Source organism: Spermophilus citellus (genome assembly GCF_964194105.1).
Source record: "Spermophilus citellus genome assembly, chromosome: 3".
NCBI lineage: Eukaryota > Metazoa > Chordata > Mammalia > Rodentia > Sciuridae > Spermophilus > Spermophilus citellus.
Window position 1 is genome coordinate 174,169,180 of NC_138184.1, and position 25,515 is coordinate 174,194,694.

Genomic DNA, 25,515 nt, shown 5'->3' on the forward strand with positions numbered 1-25,515 from the left:
ACATTTCATGCTGATTTTAGACTTGGAGCCTGTACTTTTCCACTTTTCTGTTATTCTAATGCATTATGTGGAATGAATGTAAGTTTGCTAACTAGATCAGGTTTGGTAGAAGAATAAGATGAATTTTTTTCCATTTTGTTTAATGTACCAGAGTAAATGCAGACCAGTATTCTGGAGTGAGATATTTCTAGAATTAATTTTTCTTTTAGGGAGAAACAGCTGTCAGTTTTTCCTGTTTAAATGATAGGGTTTTTTAAAAAAAATTTTATCAGTCATGTGACAAATGTTAATTTCAGGCAAACTATAGGCTAAAAGCAAACCACTTGACTTCAAATCCTAATTTGACTATTTATTGACTATTAACGTTGGACAATTTTATCCTCTCTGCCTCATCTGTAAAATGAAGATAATAATTATACCTGTACCTTAGGCTTGTTGTGAGGATTAAGCATTATAAATACTTGGTATTTGTTCATTATTATAACCACTAGTTGGGGAGGTTTGAATATCAGATAAGAACTTGCAGAGTACTATCAGGTACTAAGATAAGCCCAGCTAAAGAAATACATACTCATTGTCTTATCAGGTATGTAATTTATAGCTTTTCAAAATCTTACATTTATTCTGTTGTTTTGATTATCAGAAATAATCTAATAAATTTGTGATTATAAGATGTAAACTATAAGATCATCGACACAACCAACCTCCATATTTACTTGAAACAAAGAGCACTGAAAGGACTTGCCTAAGGTTTCATAGGTATTAACTTGGAATGGATCCGGTGTTTTTTTTGGGGGAGGGGTGGGGAGTGGATCTTGATTGAGCATTTTTTATTATGTATTAGCTACTATAAATAATAAAATATTAAATTGATGACCGATTTTAATTTCTGATTATAGGAAATCTTAGATACATGGTCCCTCACCATTTCTTTTCTAGTTTATTAATTTCCATTAGTAATTAGGCCAAAAATTCACCTCTTAGTGGCATACATCCAATAAATATTAAATAGTCAATATTTATTGAACATGGTGTGAGGTCTTATAAAGAAAAGAAAGATAATGGATGACCCTTTCCTCAAAGAGATTGTTAGATTAGGCATTTTATTGTAATTTTAGGAAAAAAAAATTTCCTCCCATTTTCATTCTTTTTTGTCCTTCGGGTGATCTTTTCAGTTTTCTTTTTTAGCTTCAGTCTTTAGCTTTTCAGATAGACTGTTTTCTGTCTGATATTGCTTTTTCCATCTTTAATTGCTTTTTTTACCTTTTGTTTTTATTATTTTTATCATTGGCTTGTTAAGTCTTTTTAATATTGTATTTTTCCAGTATCTTCAGTTTGATTTGGTATTTAACTTAATTGTTGCCTCTGTTGTGTTTATGTTCATTTGTGTAAAGAGTTGAAGATTAAATATATCACTTTAGGAATTTGCTGCTATTTTTGTGTGAGTCCCTTTGGTTTTAGGTACCATGTTAATCAGAAGTACCTAGAATTCTGTGCCATTTAAAAATAGCTCAATGCTCCTATGTTCACTTGGTTTCTAGGTCTATTCTGGATAGCAGGTTTTGTGAAGACATTTATTCTTTCTTGGACCTCAGATTTCCCAGACATCTCATGGTATTTCCTTTTATATTATTTCATTAATGGCTGCCATTTATTCTTAGTATATTTTGTATATATCTTATTTGACAGTTGGATGAACAGTTTTTTTATTCTTCACATATATCAAAGTTTGTGATAATTGTTTGGATTATTTTAATTTTCCCTCCTTATGCCTGTGTTATGAGCTCACTTTTTTTTCTGCTTACTACATTGACTTTACCATTAAAAAATTTTTAAGAGTCAATTTTTGTGTGTGTGTGTGGGGGGCAGTATTGTTAATTGAACCCAAGGCCTCCTGATGTTAGCAAGTGCCCTATCTGTAAGCTATATTTCCTGCCCCTTTTAAATTTTTATTTTGAGACAGGGTCTCTCTCTCTCTCTGGCCCAGGCTAGCCTCAAGGTTGCAAACCTCCTACCTCAACCTCCCAAGTAGTTGGAATTACAAGCATGAACCTCTATAGGATTTTATTATTAACTAGATTTTTAAGCAATATGAGGTTTTTTTGGCAATAGTGCTTTTGATATTATTGGAAATAATGAAATATTTGCCATTTTATGGTCTCAGTAGATAGGACCTCTTCTGATCAGTTTTGAGTAGTTACTGGTATCCTTTTCTATTGGGTCAAACTCAAGAGTGTAACGTTCTGTTTCAGATGTGATGATGTGTCTTTATCCTGAGGATGAGCATTTGTGTTTATAGAGAGATGAAGTTCTGGGGATGTCATCTAGTTGTTTTTAGAGCATTTGATATATAGATTGGCAGTTCATTTAGTTAGTGAGGCCAGAGGTGTGATTTGTCCTAGAAGCTATAATTCATTTTCCAATCCTTTGTAATGTTGTGTTCCAGGCACAATAAAGATTAGGGGGAGAGGCAAAAATAACACAGATAAAAGCCACTGTCCAAGTTGTAGCAAGTTCTTCACTGCTATTTAAAAATAGCTCAAAATAGTGTTTATTGAGGATTGTATATCTAAGAATGAAAACACCATTATATAGGTATGCTAGTAAATCATTTTAGATTAAACATATTATTGGTTTACTTAAAAATACATAAGAACATGCTTTTTACTTTCTAGTTCCTACCTCTGGTAAACAAATGCACAACTGAACGTACATATACCTAAAAATACAAGACTTCTCATAAGTATTATATAAAGATGAAAAGTTGAAGAAAACCTCTACCAACCAGATGCTATTAACAAGATTTTTTTTTTAATTGCAGTTGGTACCTGTTATTAGGTCCAAGTCTTTAGCATCTTAAGGAAATACAAAATAATATAACGTCTGGATAGAACAAACTTGTAGTTTTATACATTGTGTGCATTTGTCACATAGAAATTTTATAATTTTATAGCCTTGTGCTAGTTAATAAATATGGGATTTATGAAGTAATTCTTCTATGGTTATGGCGACAGAAAAGAAGGTAAGACATTTCCTTTTGTTCACTTTGCTTCAGTTATTTTGGGAAGAGACTTTTAATTTGTGGAGTGAAGATAAAAATATGGCAAGTAGGGCTGGGGATATAGTTCAGTTGGTGGAGTGCTTGCCTTGCATGCACAGGGCCCTGGGTTCAATCCCCAGCACCACCCCTCCAAAAAAAAAAAAAAAAAAAAGGCAAGTAAAGAACCTTAATTATTTTACTTTCAAAAGCTATTAGAAGATTCTCTTTAAATGAGAACTACAGAGTTTTTCTAGTTACACGTTGTTTTGTTATGAAATAAGAATTCTTGTTAGGTGACTACAGGTTGAGTATCCCTTGTCTGAAATGCTCGGGACTGGAAGTGTGATTTTGGGATATTTGCATTAACTTTCCAAGTTGAGCATCCCCAGTCCAAAAGTCTGAAATCTGAATGAATGGATTTCAGAGTATTTTGAATTTCACATTGGGGGTGTGCAAACTGTACTGTATATCAATTCCTTAAATATATGTGAAACATTCTTTCTGCTTTACATTAATTTCATTTTTTTCATAGAAATCCTATAAGGGTAAATCCCCATTTTGTAAATATGGAACCTGGTAATAGTTGTGTTTTTTTGTTAAAAACATGCTGGGGATTGAACCCAGGGTCTTGCACATGCTAAGTAAGTGCTGCTGAGCTACCCTCCTATCTCTATTTATTGTATTTTGAAAAGGATTTTATGTGTGTGTGGAGATTTTTGTTTTGTTCTGAGGTGGGGTCTTGCTGTTTCCCAAGCTGGTCTTAACTCCTGGGCATAAGCCATCCTCCTGCCTCAGCCTCCAGAATAACTGGAACTACTACATACATGTGCTACCGTGTCTAGCTTATTGTATATTTTTATACTATAATAATTTATAATCTAGTAGTGTTCTTCTAGTTACACGTTGTTTAAAAGTAAAGACTGGTTTTCTTATAGAATTAAAACCATTTTTAACATCTCATTTTCCCATTTTGTTAATTTTTTTCCTCAGAAGGTCTGAACTTATAATTTATACCATTTGTGAAATAGAAATTGACCTTTACAGGTATTGTCAAGTTTAAATGTAAAAATTAAATATAAATGCAAGGACTGCTATTTGAAGAAATACTGTTCTTCTTTACTTCAGGTATAGCATTAACAGATAGGGACTATATTGACTGTTGTTTTCTAGTTTATGGAATTGTTGATTTTGTTCCCAAGTTGTATTATGTCATTATTGAAAAGACTTTGAGTAGATATTTTAAAAACAACATATTTAGCAAGTGTTATAGAGTGAATTTAGATTAGGAAACTTGATGTTGAAACTGAATGTCTTTTAGTTACTGTCATAAGTTTGTTTAAAAGACACCAAGTTTATTAGTTTTCTCTACTAACTGGTATTAATCAGAGTTAGTAACTGTGCAGTTAATGACTCTAGAGAACTCTAGAGTTCTTTCTTGATATTCATAGATTTATATATTATGGAAAATAAATTGATTTTTACTTTAAATAGTTTTCTTTGTATACATGTATAAATAGTATAATAGCATTGATTCAAATTCTGGTATCATCTCAAGCTGAGCAACCTTAGTTCAATTATTTAGCCTTTTTTTATGTGTTCCTAGGTGGTAAAATGGATATACCTACCTCAGGACTGTGAGGCTTCAATAGACAATTCATGCAAAAGGGCTTAGTATGGTGCTTAGATAAGTTGTTAATATATTGTTAGATTACTCACTGAACCAAGAAGACTTGTTTTTGAATACTAATAAGTTCCAATTTTATCTTTTAAAATGAATAATATTTGTTGGCTGTTTACTGAACAATATCCCTTAGAATATGTCTTAGGTAATCTTTTTTTTTTTTTTTTTCTTGTTTTGTTTTGGTACTAGGAATTGAACCCAGGGGTGCTCTACCACTTAGCTAAATCCCCAACTCTTTTTGAGAGAGAGTCTCACTGAGTTGCTGAAGCTGGCCTTGATTTTTCTATCCTCTTGCTTCAGCCCTCCAGAGTTGCTGGGATTACAGGCCTGCATCCCTGCATGCACCTGGCAGTAATCCTTTTTGTAGCATCCTAAATTCATTCCCTAAGGAAGATTATGATTCAGAAACTTGTTTTCTTTTGTTGTTGTTTTGGGAACCTTGCACATGTTAAACATGGGCCCTGCCACTGAAATATACCCCCAGAAGCTTTTATTTTGATCATGATTACACAACTTAATTCCAGAGAAATAAATGAAATAGATACTTCACTGAGCATATTGCCATTTGAGATCTTAATAAAGAATGCTTTCTTTACCTGTTATTTACTATTATTATACAGTGTGATTGTAGCTAGTTAAGATAGTTCTTAACTGTTTTGTTCCCATTTCTTTTAAACAGGGTTTGTGGATGCACTTAGATGTTTGCAATGAGCACTGTGGCTGGCATGCCCCAGTGTTTTGGATACCAATGCATAGGACTCCATAGTAATCGAATTTACCAGAGGCGAACGTCATGAGCATAGTGATCCCATTGGGGGTTGATACAGCAGAAACGTCATACTTGGAAATGGCTGCAGGCTCAGAGTAAGTATTTAAGTCAAGGTATTTTTGGATTGAGAAGGGGAAAATATTTTATACAATCATTTTAGTATAACCAACCAGTGCTTAATCTGTATTTATATTTTTTGTCTTTTTGTATTTTTAGCTGAAATATCAGAAGCTTAAGGGCCAAAATTTCTTTAGCTAAGATTACTTCTGCTAATAACTTTTGAGCCAAAATGCTGTGTTTTTTAAGAATTATTTTTTGTCTTTTTCATTTACTGATTGTTAGCATCAAGCTTCAAGATAGATGGGTGTGGTGGCACATGCCTGTAATCCCAGCTACTCGGTAGGCTGAAGCAGGAGGATCACAAGTTCAAGGCCAGCCTGGGCAACTTAATGAGACCCTGTATCCAAATAAAAAATTTTAAAAGGGCTGGGAATATAGCTCACTGGTAAAGTGTCCTTGGACTCAATCTTTAGTACTTTCACTCTTCCCCAAAAAGAAGATAATAGGTTGTTTTAATGTTAAGATTTTTTATTTATATATATATTGGAAAGTAATTTGCTTTTAAATTTTAATCTTTTTTCACCTTGAGATATTGGGGATATAAACCCATGGCCTCACACAGTAGGCAAGCATTCTATCTCTGAGCTATAACCCCAGCCATAAGCTTTATATTTTAATCCTAACTAACAATACATCCATATATTATGCTATCCATTTAAGTTTAGGATTTTCATTTTTTAAAAAGAAAGTTGAGTTGAAAAATAAACTTAAGTCATTTTTAAATAGAATAAAGGGAGTGCTTCCTGCTAGATTATTGTTTTGACAACTTTTGTTTTTATGGGCGCCATTTCTGAAGGATTCGATGAAAGATTCTTACCTTGCCTCTAGACTATTTGGAAATAGGTACTTGTCTGCATAGACTTAAATGTCTTTTTTGGTTTTGAGTGACTTGCTACTTAAATTCTAAGTTATTGCTATGAAAGTTGTTAAGTTCAAGTGAGTATTGAGCTGAGGGATGGAAAGCTCAAATGTTTATTATCTAGTTGAGTGTATAGATGTATCTTACTTAATGGGACTGACTGCAGGATACTAGATAAAATGTAATTTAAATTTTAAAAAAAGGAAAAATTTTCTTTATTTTAGGACTCCAGAAATTGTCACATGGAACGCAAGAAAATAGACTTACTGTTCCTCCTTTTGCTGGCATTTCTAGTGGTCTAGAAGCATTTTGTTTTTACTACTCCTGGTTCTGCCATTGGGAAAGACACATAGATGCTCTCTAGTACTCTTATGCTACACAGTACATTTAACTGTATGATTATTACATGGTTTTTAAAAACCATTATAAATTACACAATTTAATTCCAATGAAAATAAATGAAATAGATTCTCTGTCTGCACTACATATAAGTTGCTTTTGGTTTTGGTTTTGGTAAATAAAAACATTCCCAAACAAGGCCCTATTAGGAAAATTAACTGTCACTCATTGTGCCAAAACGGATACTATGAAGGAAGGAAATCCAGAAGCAAGAATTGAGAGGCACCAGGTTGAAAGTATTAAATTTTAGTCTTTGTTTCTTTTTTTTTTTTTAAATTTTTTTTTTAAAGAGAGATTGTGAGGGGGGGGGAGAGAGAGAGAGAGAATTTTTTTAATATTTATTTTTTAGTTCTTGGCGGACACAACATCTTTGTTGGTATGTGGTGCTGAGGATCGAACCCGGGCCGCACGCATGCCAGGCGAGTGCGCTACCGCTTGAGCCACATCCCCAGCCCCTTTGTTTCTTTTTTTGTTGTGTTTTAATTTGCAGTTTTAGGATTAAACACAAGGCCTTGTGCATTCTAGGCAAGTAGTACTTTACCACTGAATTAATATTGCCCAGTCCCTGGACTTTAAAAAAAAAACATAAAGTATCCAATAGATGGGGCTGGGGATGTGGCTCAAGCAGTAGCACGCTCGCCTGGCATGCGTGCGGCCTGGGTTCGATCCTCAGCACCAAATACAAACAAAGATGTTGTGTCCGCCAATAACTAAAAAATACATATGAAAATTCTCTCTCTCTCTCTCTCTCTCTCTCTCCCCTCTCTCACTCTCTCTTTTAAAAAAAAACCTAAAAAAAAAAAGTATCCAATAGATACATATCCAAATCTAATGAGTTATAGGCATTTGGGTAATAATAAAAAATTATTTGCTCTCTAGAAATATTAACCTCTACATTCCTTATTTATTTATTTATATAAATATATTTATGTATAATTAGTCTAGTATACAATGTGTGAGAGAGAGATCTTTGCTTTGTTCATGTGACTATTATGTGTCTAAAAGGCAATTTACAGAGGCAATATACAAAGCCTTGTGTTAATTATACAGTTACAAAGGAATGAATAACTTGCTGGAAGAGAGTAGTAGAGGGGGTAAATAAATAGCTGCCTGTTTTTTTGTTAAATATATTCATAGGATACATATATAATTATAGGATAACTGTGACTTATATTATGGAGTCAAATCCTTAAATACTTCTGATTCTGGAAAAGTTTTTTTGTTTCTTGCAAAGGTGTATGTCCCTCAGACATAATTCAGAAGGCAGAGTGCCAAATTTTGTTATGAGACCAACCATCAGAATTTTTGTATTTTTAAATTCTCCTTTTTTATGTAAGACCTGTAAGCTCAGAAAGACCCTTAAGTCACATTTCCCCCTTTTCCATGAAAATATAAACTTTGGAAATGTTTTCATGAGAAAATTTTATATAACTATCATATGTCTTTCTTTTTACTTTCAATATATCATGAAAAGATACTAAAGTTATATAAGATGGAAGAGCTTGTTGGGTGTGGTGGCACATGCTTATAGTCCCAGGTACTCAGTACTTGGGAGGCCGAGGCAGGAGGATTACTTGAACCTAGGAATTTGAGGTGACCCTGGACTACATAGTGAGACCTTATCTACAAAAACAAGCAAAAAAACACTGAAAGCAAGAGATTGGGGAAAGGATGCATGGAATTCCCTTGTATGTTCCCTTTGTAACCTCTTTATGAATATATAATTATTTCAAAATAAAGTGTTTTTAAAAAGGATTATATTTTATTGTATTATGGGCGTATAGTTTTTATTGCATATTTTTTAAAAAGATTGTACTAATACAGTGTATCACTAATAAACTAATTTAAAATTTGGAAGGTACTCAATGTTTTTATATTGAATAAGTTAATGTATTGGATCAAAATTTATACTCACTTCTAAGGCTATGAAAGAAAACTTATTAGATCACTTATGCTCATCTGGTCTACCCTAGTAGACTAGTATTTTATGGGTAGAAAATTGAAAGTTTACTTCAAGATCTATGAAGAAAGGGTCTGCTAAATGCTAGTGTTTTAGTTCCTAATAACATTTATTTTGGGATAATTGTATCTCTAAAATAAAACTCATTCCCACTAGCTCCATTTTCTTTATTATATAATTGTTTTCCACTCATCAGTAAGTTTTGGCAATTTCAATTTTGATTTCATTTTGTCTTTCCTTGAGGATAGAGACCTTATATTTTCTATTTATATTTAACCATTGCCTTGACTAGAGTTGGACCTTCCTAAACCCTTGAACTAAAAAGAATAATTTTAAAGTACTTTTGGAATAACTGGTTACTAAGAATTGATAGACTGTGAATTAGGGATATCTGCTCTGTAAGAAGAATAAAATTTTGTTTCATGGCTTATATTTCTTCGTAAAGCAATTGTAAACTTTCCACAGTCCAATTCAACTAAAAGTGCTTTATTTAAAAATAACTTTATGCATAAAATCAAAAACCAATACGTACATCTAGTGAATAAAAATGGAATTGAAAAAAGCTACTTATAGTGGAGACTCTTGTATAAAACCCTAAGAAATTGCCTTCTAGCCACTCTTGAATCTTAGCATAGTCATTTGTTCCTAGATTTGAAAAATAGCAATGACAGCATACAGGTTAACATGATAACTGACTGGTATAATTATTGGTACAATAAAAGAACATGGAAAAATAATATTAAAGGGAAAATGAGCAAGGTATTAATATAATTTTGAAAAAAACTGGTTAACAAATTTTTTAAACCAGGAAACTATGTCTGTGGAGTCCTTTGATTAGCTCCATGTCCATAAATGTAGGCTAATGTTAGAAATAGACTTCTTGTTATGGCATAATTTTGAAAACTAGCAAGTCAAGAGGAAGCACAGTTTGGACCATCATTTATAAGCACCTACTATGTAAAAAGTGTTTTGCTAGAGAGTAGGGGTTAAAAAAGTAAAGTTTAAAATTTTATCCCTATTCCTAAGGAAATTATAATCAGTTGGAAAGTCAAAACTCTTAAGACCAGAGAGTTTAGAAATGTAATGAGTCACATATGTAATTAAAATTTTCTAGTTGCCATATTAAATGTTTTTAAAGAGATGAGATCAATGTTGTTATGTATTTTACTTAAGTGAATATACCTAAAGCATTATCTTAGCATATTATCAGGATAAAATATGGAGATGTTTTATGTCCTTTTTTCACACTTAGTCCTTGAAATCCTGTTTATGTGTTACACTTCCACACCTATCTGTTCCAACTAGTCACATTTCAAGTAATCATTAGACTATGTATATAGTGACTACTGTATTGAATAAAGCAACTCTGAGACTAAATAACAAGGTAGAAGGATGTCAGAGGAGAAAAGAACAGGTTTGTTACGAAAATTGTGAAAGTGAGACATAACAGGCTCTTTCTGACCAAGAAGGATAAGGATATAAATTAGCTGTTGTCATTTTCATTTTATAGATTGAGGAAACTGAGATCACGGCAAATAAGCAGCAGAAGCAGAACTTAATGATGTGTTGAATTTAGTTTTTTTCTATTGTAGCACTTTTGGTAATATTATTTCAAAGAACTACTTTGATTTGACATATAGTAGTAGCTTCAGTTCTAGCAGGAATATATGACTGCATACAACAAATGTAATCCCCAGGTTTTGCTAAGAGTAAGGAATTGTGAAAGTAAAGAGCCTAGAACCCATTATCACTTGATGACTAGGAAAGTTGAGCCAGAATTCAGCTGTTTATTAGAATTATGTGTTTTTAATCACAATAGAACTTCTTTTACTTTTTACCTCTTCTGCTCTAACATTTCAATTCTAAATTAGTTATACCCCCTCCCCACCTACTCCCGAGGAGCTGGAAAGTAGAAAGAAGCATAAATGGGAAAAAAATCCAATCCTTCTTGGCATTGGAAGCTTGAATTATTGTTACTAAGTTTCCTTAGTACCATTAGAAATCATTATATGTTTTTTGGATAAAGTGAACAGATTAATAGATGTTACATGTAAGTAGAAATGAATTATTTGGAGGAAGACTCCTTATACTATGCCTGGGGATTGAGAGGACCAAATAGAGATATCTAGATTCTTTCACTTTTGTTCTGTCATGAACATGCTAGTGAGCCCTTAAGACACTTAATTATTCTAGACTTGGGTATCTTCATTTGAAGGAAGAGGTTGGGATTGAAGTATTGATATGACATTTTTTTACTCCACATTTCTGAGAATCAACACATTTTTTACCTCATATTTTGCTATAGTATATGATATTGTCATGTCATTGTCACTAGAGCAACCTACTGTCAGAATTCATTAATTTGTTGGTGTTTGAGTACTTTTAGTACTCAAAGATGATAAATGTATTATGTATATTGAAATGTTCTCATATCTTTTTATTTGTCTATTTTCACTAGTGTTTTTTTGTGTGTGTTAGAGACTGACCCCCATCCTTGTGATGCTAGGGCAAGTGCTTTACCACTGAACTGAATCCTTAGCCGTAGTGCTTAGCTTTTTGCTTATTATTTCTTTACCTTTAATCACCATTAAGAAACTAAAAGTGGATATTAATTTGCTTAGATCTTTATTTGGAAGTGCTTTCATTTAAATGTGGCTTTAATATTTAAAAGCCCTGTTTTAAAATTCTATTCTAACATAGAATACTAGAATCCTTGGGAGGTTGAAGCAGGAGGATTGTAAGTTTGAGGCCAGTCTGGGCAACTTAGTCTGTCTCAAAAAAAATAAAAAGGCCTGGGAATGTAGCTCAGGGTGGAGCCCTACTGGGTTCATCCTCAGTACTGACAGAAGCTGGGGACAACTGTTCTTAGAATGATGCTGAGTTTTTCATGTGTTTTATATTAATCAAAAGCAGATTTTTCTGATAGTTTTTTTCAGTTGAATCCATACGACTGTCTATAATGTGGTGTTAAGAAGCTCTCCAACTTTGAGCAACTTTTTTTTTTTTTTTTAATATAGGATCTCCTAATTATCCCAGCAAAAAAGTCAGGCAGGCTTTATTCCCATTTTAGGAAGCAATACCACTCAACACTCAAGGAGATTAACAGACCTACCCATGACCACAAAATTAATAAAATGGAGGCTTAAGTTTGAACCCAGGTTGCATGGCTCCAGATCCGTGCTACCACGTAAGACAGGAGAGCCAGTTTTTCTTAATAGAAGAGTTAAAGTAAAATGCTACATGTGATAAACTGAGACCAATTTTCATACCAAACCTGCTTCCCATTTTAGAATTTCTTATAATTTTAATGTCTATTTTTAAATAGTAGAAATGTCAGAGGGATGAAAGAAATGGACAGATTTTGGTTACAGATTGGTAGAAGCTATTGAGAACTCCTGGAGATCTTCTATACAGCATATAGGACAATTAGTACACTCTATCCATTAGTGATACCCAGTGTGTGTGATTGAAAGTTTTAATATTAAGGGGGAGAATTAGAGGTTTTACCTAAAACACTGGTTTTAACTTTTCATCAGAATTTACCTATATTTTAAAGGACTATAAGGAGGAAATTAAATTTTTGTTGAAGTAGAAGAAAATCATAAAAATTCATTATCTGGGGCTTTTTTTTTGTTTTGTTTTTTCTAATTGCTTCTCGGTTTAATGATTGGCTTTTTTTCCTCTTAGATTTTCAATTCACCTAATTTTTTAAAATGTCTATGCTAAGAATATATAATGTGGCTTGGATGATAATTTGTGATATCTTTAAAAGAATGAGGACATTTTATTATAAACAAAGAATTTAGATTTGTAGAGTGGTTTGGGAAAATGTGGAGACATCACATAGATTACTGCAAACAGAAAGGTGGTAGTTCTTCAAAGTTTTTGTTGTTAATTTAGAACTATAACATTTCAAAATAGCTCGTTTTCAAGAATATTACATTAAAAATTTTACTTTTGATGACCAAATGTGTTCTCCGTATTTGTAATTTTAGTGAAGTAATGAAAATTAAGGTGGTATAAATTCAAAATTATCAGAATTTGTAACTCTAAGGCTTAGTATCATTTTGTTATACAGGCTACTTAATTAAGTCACTAGTCCACAGGCATAAATATCACTGTAGAAAATTTCACAGGAATAGTTGGGCAGTACAGTTTGATGGGGAAAAGTGCTAGATCTCTTTAAGAGATCTGGGCTTGCACATTCACTTTTCTATTAAAATATCTTGTTACTTAAGAATTCATTTTACAAATGTGAAAATTGAAACCAGAGTGGTTATGTGGCATGTCACAAGGAAGGAAGCACAGTGACTTTCGTGGTAGGATTAGGGCTTGAATCTCAAATGTGTGGCTCTTAGTCATCTCCTGATCTGTAAAACCAAAAGTTGGACAGCATGATCTTTATACATGCCTCCTAGGATAGTACCTGAATGTTACTTTGGATCAGAAGAGACCCTATTACCCTGAGCAATTCCTAACCCACTTCCTCCATGAATAGCTTCAAGGTGGCGTGTTTGGGAATGGTGGCCTCCACCACCAGTTTTAGTCCAGGACAATGCTACTCTCAGTCTCTAATGTTTCAGAGAGAAAGGAAACCACACCCTGAAACTCCCTTAGGGCCAGATGCAAACTAGTACCTGTTGTAATTATTTAAGGCTTAGCAATAGCATTTTACAGCTCACAAACACCACCTTAAAGGGTCAGGAGTAGGTCCTGTCTGGCTAGTTTGGATTAAATCTTGACCCTCTCTGTTTTATCTGTGCCTCTCATTTCTGTAATTGTTTTCAGATAACTTGAAGAATCCTTGCATCGTCCTCTTTTGGGATGGTACTAGGGATTAAACCCATGGGTTCTGTTACCACTGAGCTGCATTCCCAGCCCTTTTAATTTTTTTATTTTCAGACAGGATCTCAATAAGTTGCTGAAGCTGGTCTTGAATTTGTGATACTCCTGCCTCAGCTTCCCTCCCTAGTTACTGGGATCATAGGTGTGCGCCAGTGTACTGGCTGGCTCTTCCTTTATTCTCTGACCTCTTGCATACAATTGTGTTTTCACATAATACATATTTTTTTTTAGGCATTGTATTGCTTGTTGTTGTTGTTGTTTTTTTTTTTTTTTTTGGTCTGTGTGTGTGTGTGTGTGTGTGTTTGGCGCAGGGCCTTGCACATGATAAGCACATGCTTTACTACTATTACACCTGCAGCCCTGTATTGCCTAGTCTTGCAGCAAGATTTGATTCTATTAACTTTCTACGGCTTGGGGTGTAGCTCAGTGATAGAGTGGTTGCTTAGCATGAGTGAAGCCCTGGGTTCGATTCTTAGCACCACATATAAGTAAGTAAAATAAAGATCCATTGACAACTAAAAAAAAAAAAATTAAAATAAAAACTTTCTATACCTTTGGCATTAGTGAAAATATTCTTTTTTTTTTCTTTGATTGTGGAAGATACATATATGTATAATATTTGCCTTGTTTTTTTTCCCTGTAGTGCTGGGGATTGAACCCAGGGTCTTGTGCATGCTAGGCAAGCACTCTACCAAATGAGCTATATCCCCAGCCCTTGTTATTCATTTTTAAGTGTCAGTTCTGTGGCATTAAATTACATTCACAATGTTGTATAGCCTCCCATTTGTTTTTACACTTGAATCCCCCTAAAAAGAACCTTTTTGTTCATTAAATAGTACCTCCTTCCCTCTACCTTCAGCACTTTGTAGCCTCTTCTGATTTCTCTTTGCCTATTCTGGGTATCTCTTATAAATAGAACCATAAAATATTTATTCTTGGGGCTGGGGATGTGGCTCAGTGGTAGAGTGCTCTTCTAGTGCATGCAGGGCCCTGGGTTTAATCCTCAGCACCACATAAAAATAAAATAAAGGTATTGTGTCCAACTACAATTAAAACAAAAGAAAATACTTATTCTTGTGTGCTGAGCTTATTTCACTTAGCATGTTTTCAGAGTTGATCCATGTAATATCATGTATCAGAATTTGATTCCTTTTCTAAAAAAAAAAAATTGTCAATGGACCTTTTATTTATTTATCTATTTATTTGTTTATATACAGTGCTGAGGGTCGAACCCAGGGCCTCACACATGCCAGGCAAGCACTCTACCACTGAGCCCCAGCCCTTTTGATAACTTTTTTTATGGCTCTATTATATAATAACTCTATTGTATAAATATAAATTATACAATATTTTGTATAAATGTACTGTATTTTGTTTATTCATTTATTTGTTGGTGGATGTTTGGGTTGTTCCCATCTTTTGACTATTGTGAATAATACTTTTTTAACATTAACATTCGTGTGCAATTATCTCCTTAACTTCCTGTTTCACTTCTTTGGGAGCATACAGATGTTTTATGACTTGCAATTGGGTTAAATTCCAGTCAGCCCATATTAAGTTGAAAAATTTCAATTTGAAAATATTTCAAGTCAAATGCATTTGATACATCTAATCTTTATGATAGCTTAGCCCACAATACACTGTAGAATATGTACCCATGTGATTACAAGACTGACTGAATACTGTGGGCTTGCTGCTGTTGCCCAGTCAAGGTAGCCTGGAAAAATATCAAAATTCAGAGTTCCAAGTATAGTTTCTACTGGATATATATTTTGCTTTCCCCACTATCATAATGTTGAATATCATAAGTTGAATCATCGTAAGTCAGAGACCTTCCATTTACATAGGAGTGGAATTACTGGGTCATAAGGTAATTCCATATTTAACATTTTGAGGAAATGCCAAACTTTTTCATTTGCTCTCTTTTTATGACTTTTTAAAATTGTTCTTTTCTTATTTCATAAGTATTTGTGTACTTAATTTTCTTTGTAAACTATTCTGGAGATTTCATTCACTTCTGTAACTTTCACTGTTTTCACATGCTCATGGTGTCTGTATCACTCTTAATCTCATCTGTCTCTTGAGCTCTGCCCATCTAGCCCTCTGTATTACTAGACCTTTTAAGTTAAACACCTCAAAAGTTCAAACTCAGTAAAATCATTAGTATCCTCATTATTAGTGTCTTCTTTCCCTTTTTGCCCTCTTCAAAAAATGAACACCAAAAAAGCCCTCTTGTATTATTTTTCACCCAGTGGCAACAACATGTACAAATCATGATCTTTCTAAAAGCAAATAAGTCATTTAGTTTTCTTTCTTTTCCATCACTGATTTCTCTATTGCCTTTAAATGTAAATTCAAATTCTTCCTAATTGTGTATAAAGATTTTTTTGTATATATTGTAATTACTCTTTTCAGCCTCTCACTTCTGTATGTATGTGTATGTTGGCATGCATAGGTTCATTTTATGCTCAAGGTATTTCAAAATGCATATCATTACTCTAATAAACCTTTTTGCAGGTCTCCCTCTTCATTCATGCCAATTGATCTAGCTTGATTTCTATTCCCTCCTATTTTTCTTTTCAAAATTGGATTTCTTTTCTCTCAGTGTAAAGTGTTTAACTTTCTCTTACTCCCCACTAGACTATGAGCTTCTATACAGCAGGAACTTTACTTAATTTATGTCTATATTCCTAATGCACCTTCTATGGAAAGAATATTATCCTTTTCTGCTTTAAAGGACTTGAGGGCTAGAAGTCTTTTATATGCAACAACTGAGTTTTTCCTTAACTGTCTTGTGTCAATGATTGATATATTTTTCAAAAGCTTACAGAAAGTATTTATTTATGAAACTGGGTATTGAACCCAGGACTTCATGCTTACTAGGCACCTGCACTTACTGAATTACATTCCCAGCCCTTAACCTTTTAAAAATATGAATAGAATGTAGTTATTGTGCATATTTCTGAAAACATTGCCTAAAGGAAGTAAACATCTTAATCTGTCTATACAGAAATGATAATCACTAATGATATTTTGGTATATACCCACTAGAATTTTTTTTCCTTCTCTGTATATTCAAGTACACAGTACAGGGTAATCAAAGTGGTATCATATTGACTATATTATAGTATAATTTGCCTTTAACAGTAAATTAGAATGTGTTGGATTTTTTTGTTGTTGTCTTGAGTGTTTTTTATTTTGTTTTGTTTTTTACTGGGAGATGAACCCAGGAACATTTTACCTCTGAGCTACACCCTGCAATCCACCTCAATTTTTTAAAATTTTGAGAGACTGGTCTTGCTAAGTTGCTGAGGTTCGCCTTGAATTTGCAATACTCCTGCTTCAGCCTCCTGAGTTGCTGGGATTATGGGCATGCACCACTGTGCTGGGCTTGAATAGGTTTTTCATACTAATGTTCAGACTCTTGTTTGAATGAGTTCTTCATAGTCCAGTATAGTATACATCAAAACTTGATGAATCCTTTATAGAATATATAAGTTAGAGTAAAATAACAATTCAGGATAAAAATTTTAATGTATATCTTGAATGATTTCCTTAGAGTAAATGTGATCTTGAATTCCTAGGTCAAATGGAGTACAAGATGATCTTAAGTCTACTGATACATGTTGCTAGATTGCATTCCTGAAAGTTTGTGTCTATTCAGAAGAAAGAAATGTAGTGGCAGTTTGGGACATTCACTGTAGAAGAAAGATTTTTAGAATTTAAGTCTTGAGGGTATTACATTATGATTTTATGTAAAATGTTCAAAATTTTATATAATGTATTGTGAGACATCAAGGTCATAAATAATGCAGTTAAACAAAATTGTCTTAGAAAATAGTTACATTTAAAAAGTTGATTTATTAGGTGTTTCTAAGACCAATGTTCAGTAATTTGCTACAGAGATTTACAAAACTCAGCATGTGTTTTACTCATAGCTAAGATTTATTACAGCAAAAGACTACAAGTCATCAAAGGAAGAAAAGCATATGAGATGAAATGCAGAAAAGCAGACCTTTCCCTGTTGATTTACATTGGATGCACTTAATTCCATAGCAGTGAATTTTGACAACACATGTGAAATGTCCACTGGAGATTGGCATATAGTCTCCATCAGCCTAGCATGTACCAAATTTCCACTCCCAGAAGGAAAGCAGGTATTCAGCATAAATCATATAGTTTATACAAACATTTAGACACAGTAATACCACACCCTTATCATTTTTTTTTTATTGGTTGTTCCGGAATGGGAAAATAAACAAGGAGAGAAATGAATCACACCCTTATCATTTAAGGAAAGTTTATTTTTTGTCTCGCTCACTCCCCTCCAGTGTAAGGAACTGTTTACCAGAGAAGTTCCCAAATAGCAGCAAAGGACCAGCCTTGGAAGCAGGCCTTTCTGTGATAACTCTTTTCTACACTGTTGATTCTTGCAGTATTAAGTTGAATTGTATGAATTATCACACTCCCCTTTTTGGTGATATTGTGGATTGAAACCAAGGGTGCTCTACCACTGAGCTACACCCCCAGCCCTTTTTTATTTTATTTTGAGACAGGGTCTCGCTAAGTTGCTGAGGCTGGCCTTGAACTTGAGATTCTCCTGCTTCAGACTTCTGAGTCACTGGGATTACAGACATGTGCCACACCGCCCAGCCATGAATGCCATTTTTATAAATCAAAATTGGTCTAATATCCATAGTAATTTTATATTGTTCAACTTAATAGTAAGGGAAGAAAGAATTAAAATTTGTTGAACGCCTCTGTGCAAGGTAAGTTGTTTTACATTTGTTGCATTTCATTTTGTAGCATGATTCAAATATTATTTCATTGTACAGATGTGAAAATAAATGGTAAGAAAGGTTAAGTAATTCCCCTAAAGTCATGGATTATAAAGTATCAGAACAATGTAATGTCCCACGTGTCTATTTTAGATCAATATTATGCATTTTTTCACTGTACCAATGCCGAATATCAATTGTGGGTTAATTTACTGTCTGTACTTATCAGAGTGATGGATGTGGAAGTGAGGGACTTAGAGCACTTTTCCCCCTTTTCTCACCATAGGTACTTTGAAAATCACTGTTCTCTCATGAAGAGGAAAATGAAATGTAAATACTGTTTTGGAAGCTATAGTAGGCATTTGTATAAAAGTCTCTTTTTTAATGCCCAAAAGTTCCATGATATTTTATTTAGCTAAATATAGTATTAAATAGTGTTTTTTTTAAACCCTCATTGTGATACTTAAACTTGATTAATTAACAGAGTAGAATTTTTAAAATTTAACCTAGGTCAGCATATGACTTCCTCCACCTCCTGCCTAGTACTAGGGATTGACCTCAGGGGCACTTTACCACTGAGCTATCTCCCTCAGCCCTTTTTATTTTTTATATTGAGACAGGGTCTTGCTAAATCATCCAAGCTGATCTTGAACTTACTATCTTCCTGTGTTAGTCCAAATTACTATGATTACAGGTGTGTATCACCATACCTGGCTCAACATGACATTTAATACTGAATTTTATAGGTAGTTGATTTCCTTCCTCTCTGCATTCTTTCTTTTCTTTGTACTTGGGATTGAACCTGGGGTTCTTTTCCATAAGCTGTATCCTCAGCCCCTTTTAGATTTCTTTGAAACCAGATCTCAGTAGGCTGCTTAGAGACTTGCTAAATTGCTGAGGTTGGCCTTAAACTTGTGATCCTCCCACCTAAGCCTCCCAGGTTGCTGGAATTATAGGTGTGTGCCATTGTGCCCAGCTTCTCCATGCATTCTTCTTCTTTTTTTTTAATTTTAATAACACATGTATTTTTTTCTTATTTCTAAAGGCTTCAGTCCAAATCAAGGTATCATCAGGAGTGATTTTTTTAAAAATTGCTTTTAGTTGTAGATGGACACAATACCTTACTTTATTAATTTATTTTTTATGTGGTGCTGAGGATTGAACCCAGGGCCTCACACATACTAGTCAAGTGCTCTACCACTGAGCCATAGCCCCAGCTCTCCATGCATTCTTATTTTTAAACTTAATTTGGTGTGTGATTTTTTTTCTTAAAAAATACTTTTTAAAAAAGTATAAGTTCTAGGAAATTCTTTTTTACTTCCCAAATTATTTTAAAAATTAAAGTTTTAACTACTTTAAACTTAATTAAGTTTTAATTAAGTTTTAACTACTCTTAGAGTAGAAGTCAGCAAAAATTTTTGGTAAAGGGCCAGAAAGTAAATATTTAAGACTTGCAGTGACAGAGTTTCCATCATAATTACTCAGATCTGGAGAGTAGACAATGGGTGAAAAGGAATGAACATGGCTATGTTCCAGTAAAAACTTTATTTACAGAATCAAGCAACAGACTGGATTGGATTCAGGAATCTTAGATTTGCCTAATTTTTTTTAAGTATTTTTAGTTGTAGATGGACATAATACCTTTATTTATTTTTATATGGTACTGAGGATCCATCCCAATGCCTCGTACATACTAGGCAAGCACCCTACTACTGAGCTACAACTCTAGCCACTTGCCAACTTCTTATTCAAAGAAAGTATCTTCATAAGGTTTCTAATAAGTAATACCATTTTTCTCTGACTTCACTGCCTTAAGTATTAGTTTAGTGTCCCTTATCAAAAATACTTGAGCCCATAAATGTTTCAGATTTCATTTTATTTTTGGTGGGCAGCACATTTGGAATATTTGCATAGACTGTTCTAATTGAGCATCCCAACCCAAAACCATAAACCTTCTGAGCACTGACATGGCAGTCAAAATGAAAGTCTCTAAATTTTTTTTTTTTTTTAGTACTCGGGATTGATCTCAGGGGTATTTGACCACTAAGCTACATTCCCAGCCCTATTTTGTATTTTATTTAGAGACAGAATCTCACTGAGTTGCTTAGTACCTCATAATTGCTGAGGCTGGCTTTGAACTCATATTCTTCTGTCTCAACCTCCCGAGCCTCTGGAATTACAGGCGTACACCACTGCGCCCAGCAGTTTCTAAATGTTTGAGTGAAAATTTCAACCCTCTCCCTGTTTTTAAAACTTATTTGTTAAGTTATTGCCTTGCTTTAAATGACATCTTTATGCTGGTATTTTATTTCCTGTCAGACTTTTTTTTTTGGGGGGGGGGTACTAGGGAATCACTGAGCTATATCCCCAGCCCTGTTTTGTATTTTATTTAGAGAAATAATCTCACTGAGTTGCTTAATGCCTCGCCATTGCTGGCTTTGAACTCATGATCCTTCTGCCTCAGCCTCCCTAACCACTGGGATTACAAGGCATGTCATCCCCATGCTCGGCTCTCATACTCTATTCACTGTTAAAATTGACACCTTCATTTGGAATTCCCGATGATCTTCTGCCTCCAAGTCTCCTTTTTGTTGTTATTTAGGCTTAACCTAATTTTTTAAATGGCTCCCTCTCTACCCTCTCTCAGGTGTCACTCCTGATTAGTCTTTTCCCCTCATTTTCCACATCTAATTCATTGGTCAGTCCTGTGTCCCCCTCCAAAGTACATTTTGAATCCTTACACTTCTGTTTCTCCATTTGTCTAAATATGAGCTTTTGTCTCTCTTCTTCCCTGACCTCTCACTATGTTGCCCCTAAACTCCTTGGCTCAAACAATCCTCCTGCTTCAGCCTTCTATGTAGCTGAGACTACAGGCATGTGGCACTGAGTCCGGCTATTTGTCATTCATTTCTTGACTAGACACTGGGGTACAGTAGTCTTTGTGTTTCTGTAATTAATTCTCTATGTTGAAGCTCCTTTGATTCTTCTGAAGTATAAATCAGATGATACAATTCTTACATTTAAAAACCTTCCCGAGACTTTATTTCATTTGAAATTTTAGCTGCCCATAAATTCTTACTTTTTCTTCCCAGTTTTTCTCTTGGACTAGTTTACTACCATGTTGATTTTTTTTTTTTTTTGGAGAGAATTTTAATATTTTATTTTTTAGTTTTCGGCAGACACAACATCCTTGTTTGTATGTGGTGCTGAGGATCAAACCCGGGTTGCACGCATGCCAGACGGGCACGCTACCGCTTGAGCCACATCCCCAGCCCCTTCCTTGTTCTTTTGATCATTATAAATTCGCTTCTACCTCAGGTCCTTTGTAGTTGCTATTCCCTTTGCCTGGATCATTCCTCTTTTGTTCTTTTCACAGTTTTAATGAAACTTCTGTATTACCTCCTGTGAGGTCATTCTTCATTGTTATAGGAAGTAGTATCTGAAATACTTCTCCAAAATAATCTTACTTCATAGCTTCTTTTATCTGTTTACTAAAATAAAAGCTTCATGACTATCAACGTATAGTAACTGAGTCATGAATCATATTGCTTGAAGGTCTCATGATTAACCCTAAAGTTCATTACTTTTTTGTTATTTGTTTTCAGTACTGAAGTTTGAATCCAGGGTTTCGCTCATGCTAGGCAAATGTTTCACCACTGAGATACATCCCTAGAAAGAATGATTGTTGGATATTCATGTTCTGCCTAATTCTGTTTTACTTATTGAGAAAGAACTAGTGGGTGTGGTTGCATATGCCTATAATCCCATGAGTTGGGAGCGGATGCAGGAGAATTGCAAGTTCAGAGGCAGCCTCAGCAATTTATCGAGCTCTAAAACCCTATCTCAAATAAAAAAGGGTTGGAGATGTGGCTCAGTGGGTAAGCATACCTGGGTTCAATCCCCAGTACCCCCCCCCCCCCAAAAAAAAAGAGAAAAATTAAAGCTGGAAATATTTTATAACCTGGTGATTTCAACATACTGGATGCTACAGCTTGCTAAAAGTAGCAGTTCTCCTCAGTACCTATTTTGGGAAGCTGGAAAATATTTAACAGAGTTAAGAAACTAGCAGAATTAAAATAGTCACTAGAGTGAGATTGAAATTGACTGCATACTTATCTGAGTGACTGTGTTCTGACCATGATAGGATACATTAGAAGATAGAAGGAGGAAGGATATCAAATTCTCCTGTATAGTTTTAACCTTGTGTATGGTGTCACACACCTATAATTACTTGGGATTACTTGGAAAACTGAGACAGGAGGAGCAGAAATTCAAGGCTAGCCTAGGCAATTTATCAAGGCTCTGTTTCAGTATAAAATTGGGGATTTTTTAAAAAAAGGATGGGGGCTGTGAATGTAGCATGCCTGAGGCACTGAGTTTAATCCTCAGCACCTCTATTAAAAAAAAAGTTTTATAGGGCTGGGGATGTGGTTCAGGCGGTAGAGCACTCGCCTGGCATGCGTGTGGCCCGGGTTTGATCCTCAGCACCATATACAAACAAAGATGTGTGTCTGCCAATAACTAAAAAATAAATATTAAAAAATTCTCTTTCTCTCTCACTCTCTCTTTAAAAAAAGTTTTATTAACTGATTTTTGTTTTTAAAGTGATGGTACTTTTACTAGGAAATTTTTAAATCACAATGTCTTTCAGTGGTGAAGTACTTTTCCAGACACAGTTATCTGGAAAATATTTATATAATTAAATATAAGATATTTATGTAGTTAAATAGAAGAGTCTTTGACCGATTGGCTCTTATCTATAGCTCCTCCAGCACACTTCCAACTTCATCTGCTCTGAGTTTTATCTTGTAGGTTTTGTGTTTCATAAACTTCAATGAACATAAAACTTAAAGTACTTATTAAAATGGAAATTTCTGCTAGGCGCAGTGGTGCTCAACTGTAATCCTAGCAGCTCAGGAGGCTGAGGCAGAAGGATTGAGAGTTCAAAGCCAGCCTCAGCAAAAGCAAGGTGCTAAGCAACTCAGTGAGACCCTGTCTCTAAATAAAAATACAAAATAGGGCTATCTGTGTGGCTCAGTGGTCAATTCCTGGTAACCTTATCCCCCGCCCCCCCAAAAAAGGAGATTTCTGAGCCTGATCTTTAAAACTTTTGATTCATTAAGTTTTAAGTAGAACTGTAAAAAAGTTATAACTTGTACTATAGGTAATTGTGCTACTGAAGAGATGATCATGCTTAAAGTAAACATGCTTAAATGAATCCTCCTGCTGTCTCTGATTGCATGTGTGCCTTCTGTCTGGAATACTTGCTCCATTATTTTTACTTCTCTGTTTCGTCATTCTTTAAAACTCCCCCCCCACCCTCTGTAGCAGTGCTGGGGATCAAACCCAGGGCCTTGCACATGGTAGGCAGGCACTCTACCACTAGTCCTCATTCTTTAACACTTAATTATATGTAATTACTCTCATGAAGGCCCCTATGTATACATTTGATGATAACACTGAAATCATTTGTGTATTTGTACTATAAATCAATTTCTTGAGAAGAAGGACCATTTCTTTTTTGATTTCCGGCATTTGATATAGTATCCTACTGCTTGGTACTTACTGTGTGCTCAAATGTTTATTGAATGGATGAAAAATATATTATTAAAAATTCCTAGGGGTTAGGGTTGTGGCTCAGTGGTAGAGTGTTTGTCTAGCATGTATGAGGCATTGGGTTTCTCAGCACCACATATAAACAAATAAATAAATAAAGGTCCATGAATAAGTCATTTTTTTTTTTTTTAAATCTCTAACTGGGTGTTGTGGTGCTCGACTATAATCCCAGCAGCTTGGGAGGTAGAGGCAGGAGGATCGTGAGTTCAAAGCCAGCTTCAGCAACAGAAAGGCAATTAACAACTCAGTGAAACCTTGTCTCTAAATAAAGTACAAAATAGGGCTGGGGATGTGGCTCAGTGGTCTAGTGGCCCTGAATTCAATCCCCATTCCCTCTGCCACCACAAAAAAATTTCTTGAAGGCAGAGTGTCTTATCTTTGTATCTATGGCAGTTCATTGTGAACATTAGACCTTCAATGTTCATTTAATCCATGCCGTATCAAACTGGGTTTTATGAATACTGTCTCCTAGTGGCTTGGTGAACTCTCTGAGGTTTTAAAAATGTGGTTTTTTAATTTCAAGTTTGGAAAATTTGTAATCATTCTCAATGAAAACCACTTCATACCTAATACTGCTGTGATATTTTAGTGCATGTGTTTAAATTTGTGTTCTATGTGGATAATACACAGATCATCTAATAGCATAGTAATTTTTTAAAAATCCGAGTCTCCAAAGAAACCCCATCCCCCATTTTCTTTTTTTTTAAATTTATTATTTTTTTATTGGTTATTCAAAACATTACAAAGATTGCAGAATCACATTGGTTACACATTCACATTTTTACATAATGCCATAATAGTAACTGTTGTATTCTGCTACCTTTCCTATCCTCTGCTATCCTCCCTCCCCTCCCCTCCCATCTTCTCTCTCTAACCCATCTACTGTAATCCATTTCTCTCCTTATTTTGTTTATCCCATTCCCCTCACAACCTCTTATGTAATTTTGTATAACAATGAGGGTCTCCTTCCATTTCCATGCAATTTCCCTTTTCTCTCCCTTTCCCTCCCACCTCATGACTCTATATAATGTTAATCTTTTCCTCCTGCTCTTCCTCCCTGCTCTGTTCTTGGTTGCTCTCATTATATCAAAGAAGACATTTGGCATTTGTTTTTTAGGGATTGGCTAGCTTCACTTAGCATAATCTGCTCTAATGCCATCCATTTCCCTGCAAATTCTATGATTTTGTCATTTTTTTAGTGCTACGTAGTACTCCATGGTGTATAAATGCCACATTTTTTTTATCCATTCATCTATTGAGGGGCATCGGGGTTGGTTCCACAGTCTAGCTATTGTGAATTGTGCTGCTATGAACATCGATGTGGCAGTATCCCCATAGTACGCTCTTTTAAGGTCTTCAGGGAATAGTCCGAGAAGGGCAATAGCTGGGTCAAATGGTGGTTCCATTCCCAGCTTTCCCAGGAATCTCCATACTGCTTTCCATATTGG

At 34.5% G+C, this 25,515-nt stretch overlaps 1 protein-coding gene across 6 annotated transcripts in view; it reads left to right on the forward strand.

Annotated features, from left to right (window-relative positions):
* Positions 1-25,515, forward strand: part of KMT2E (lysine methyltransferase 2E (inactive)) — a 92,509-nt gene that overhangs the window by 21,468 nt on the left and 45,526 nt on the right. For 4 of the 6 annotated variants that reach the window (XM_081286025.1, XM_081286022.1, XM_081286027.1 and 1 more), the window contains exon 2: positions 5,401-5,585. In XM_081286025.1, coding sequence (XP_081142151.1) covers positions 5,515-5,585 — 71 coding nt within the window. In that variant the 5' untranslated portion in view covers positions 5,401-5,514. Of the gene's footprint in view, positions 1-1,541; positions 1,615-5,400; positions 5,586-25,515 lie in introns of all 6 variants that reach the window. The other 2 variants (XM_081286023.1, XM_081286024.1) reach the window with 1 other exon arrangement.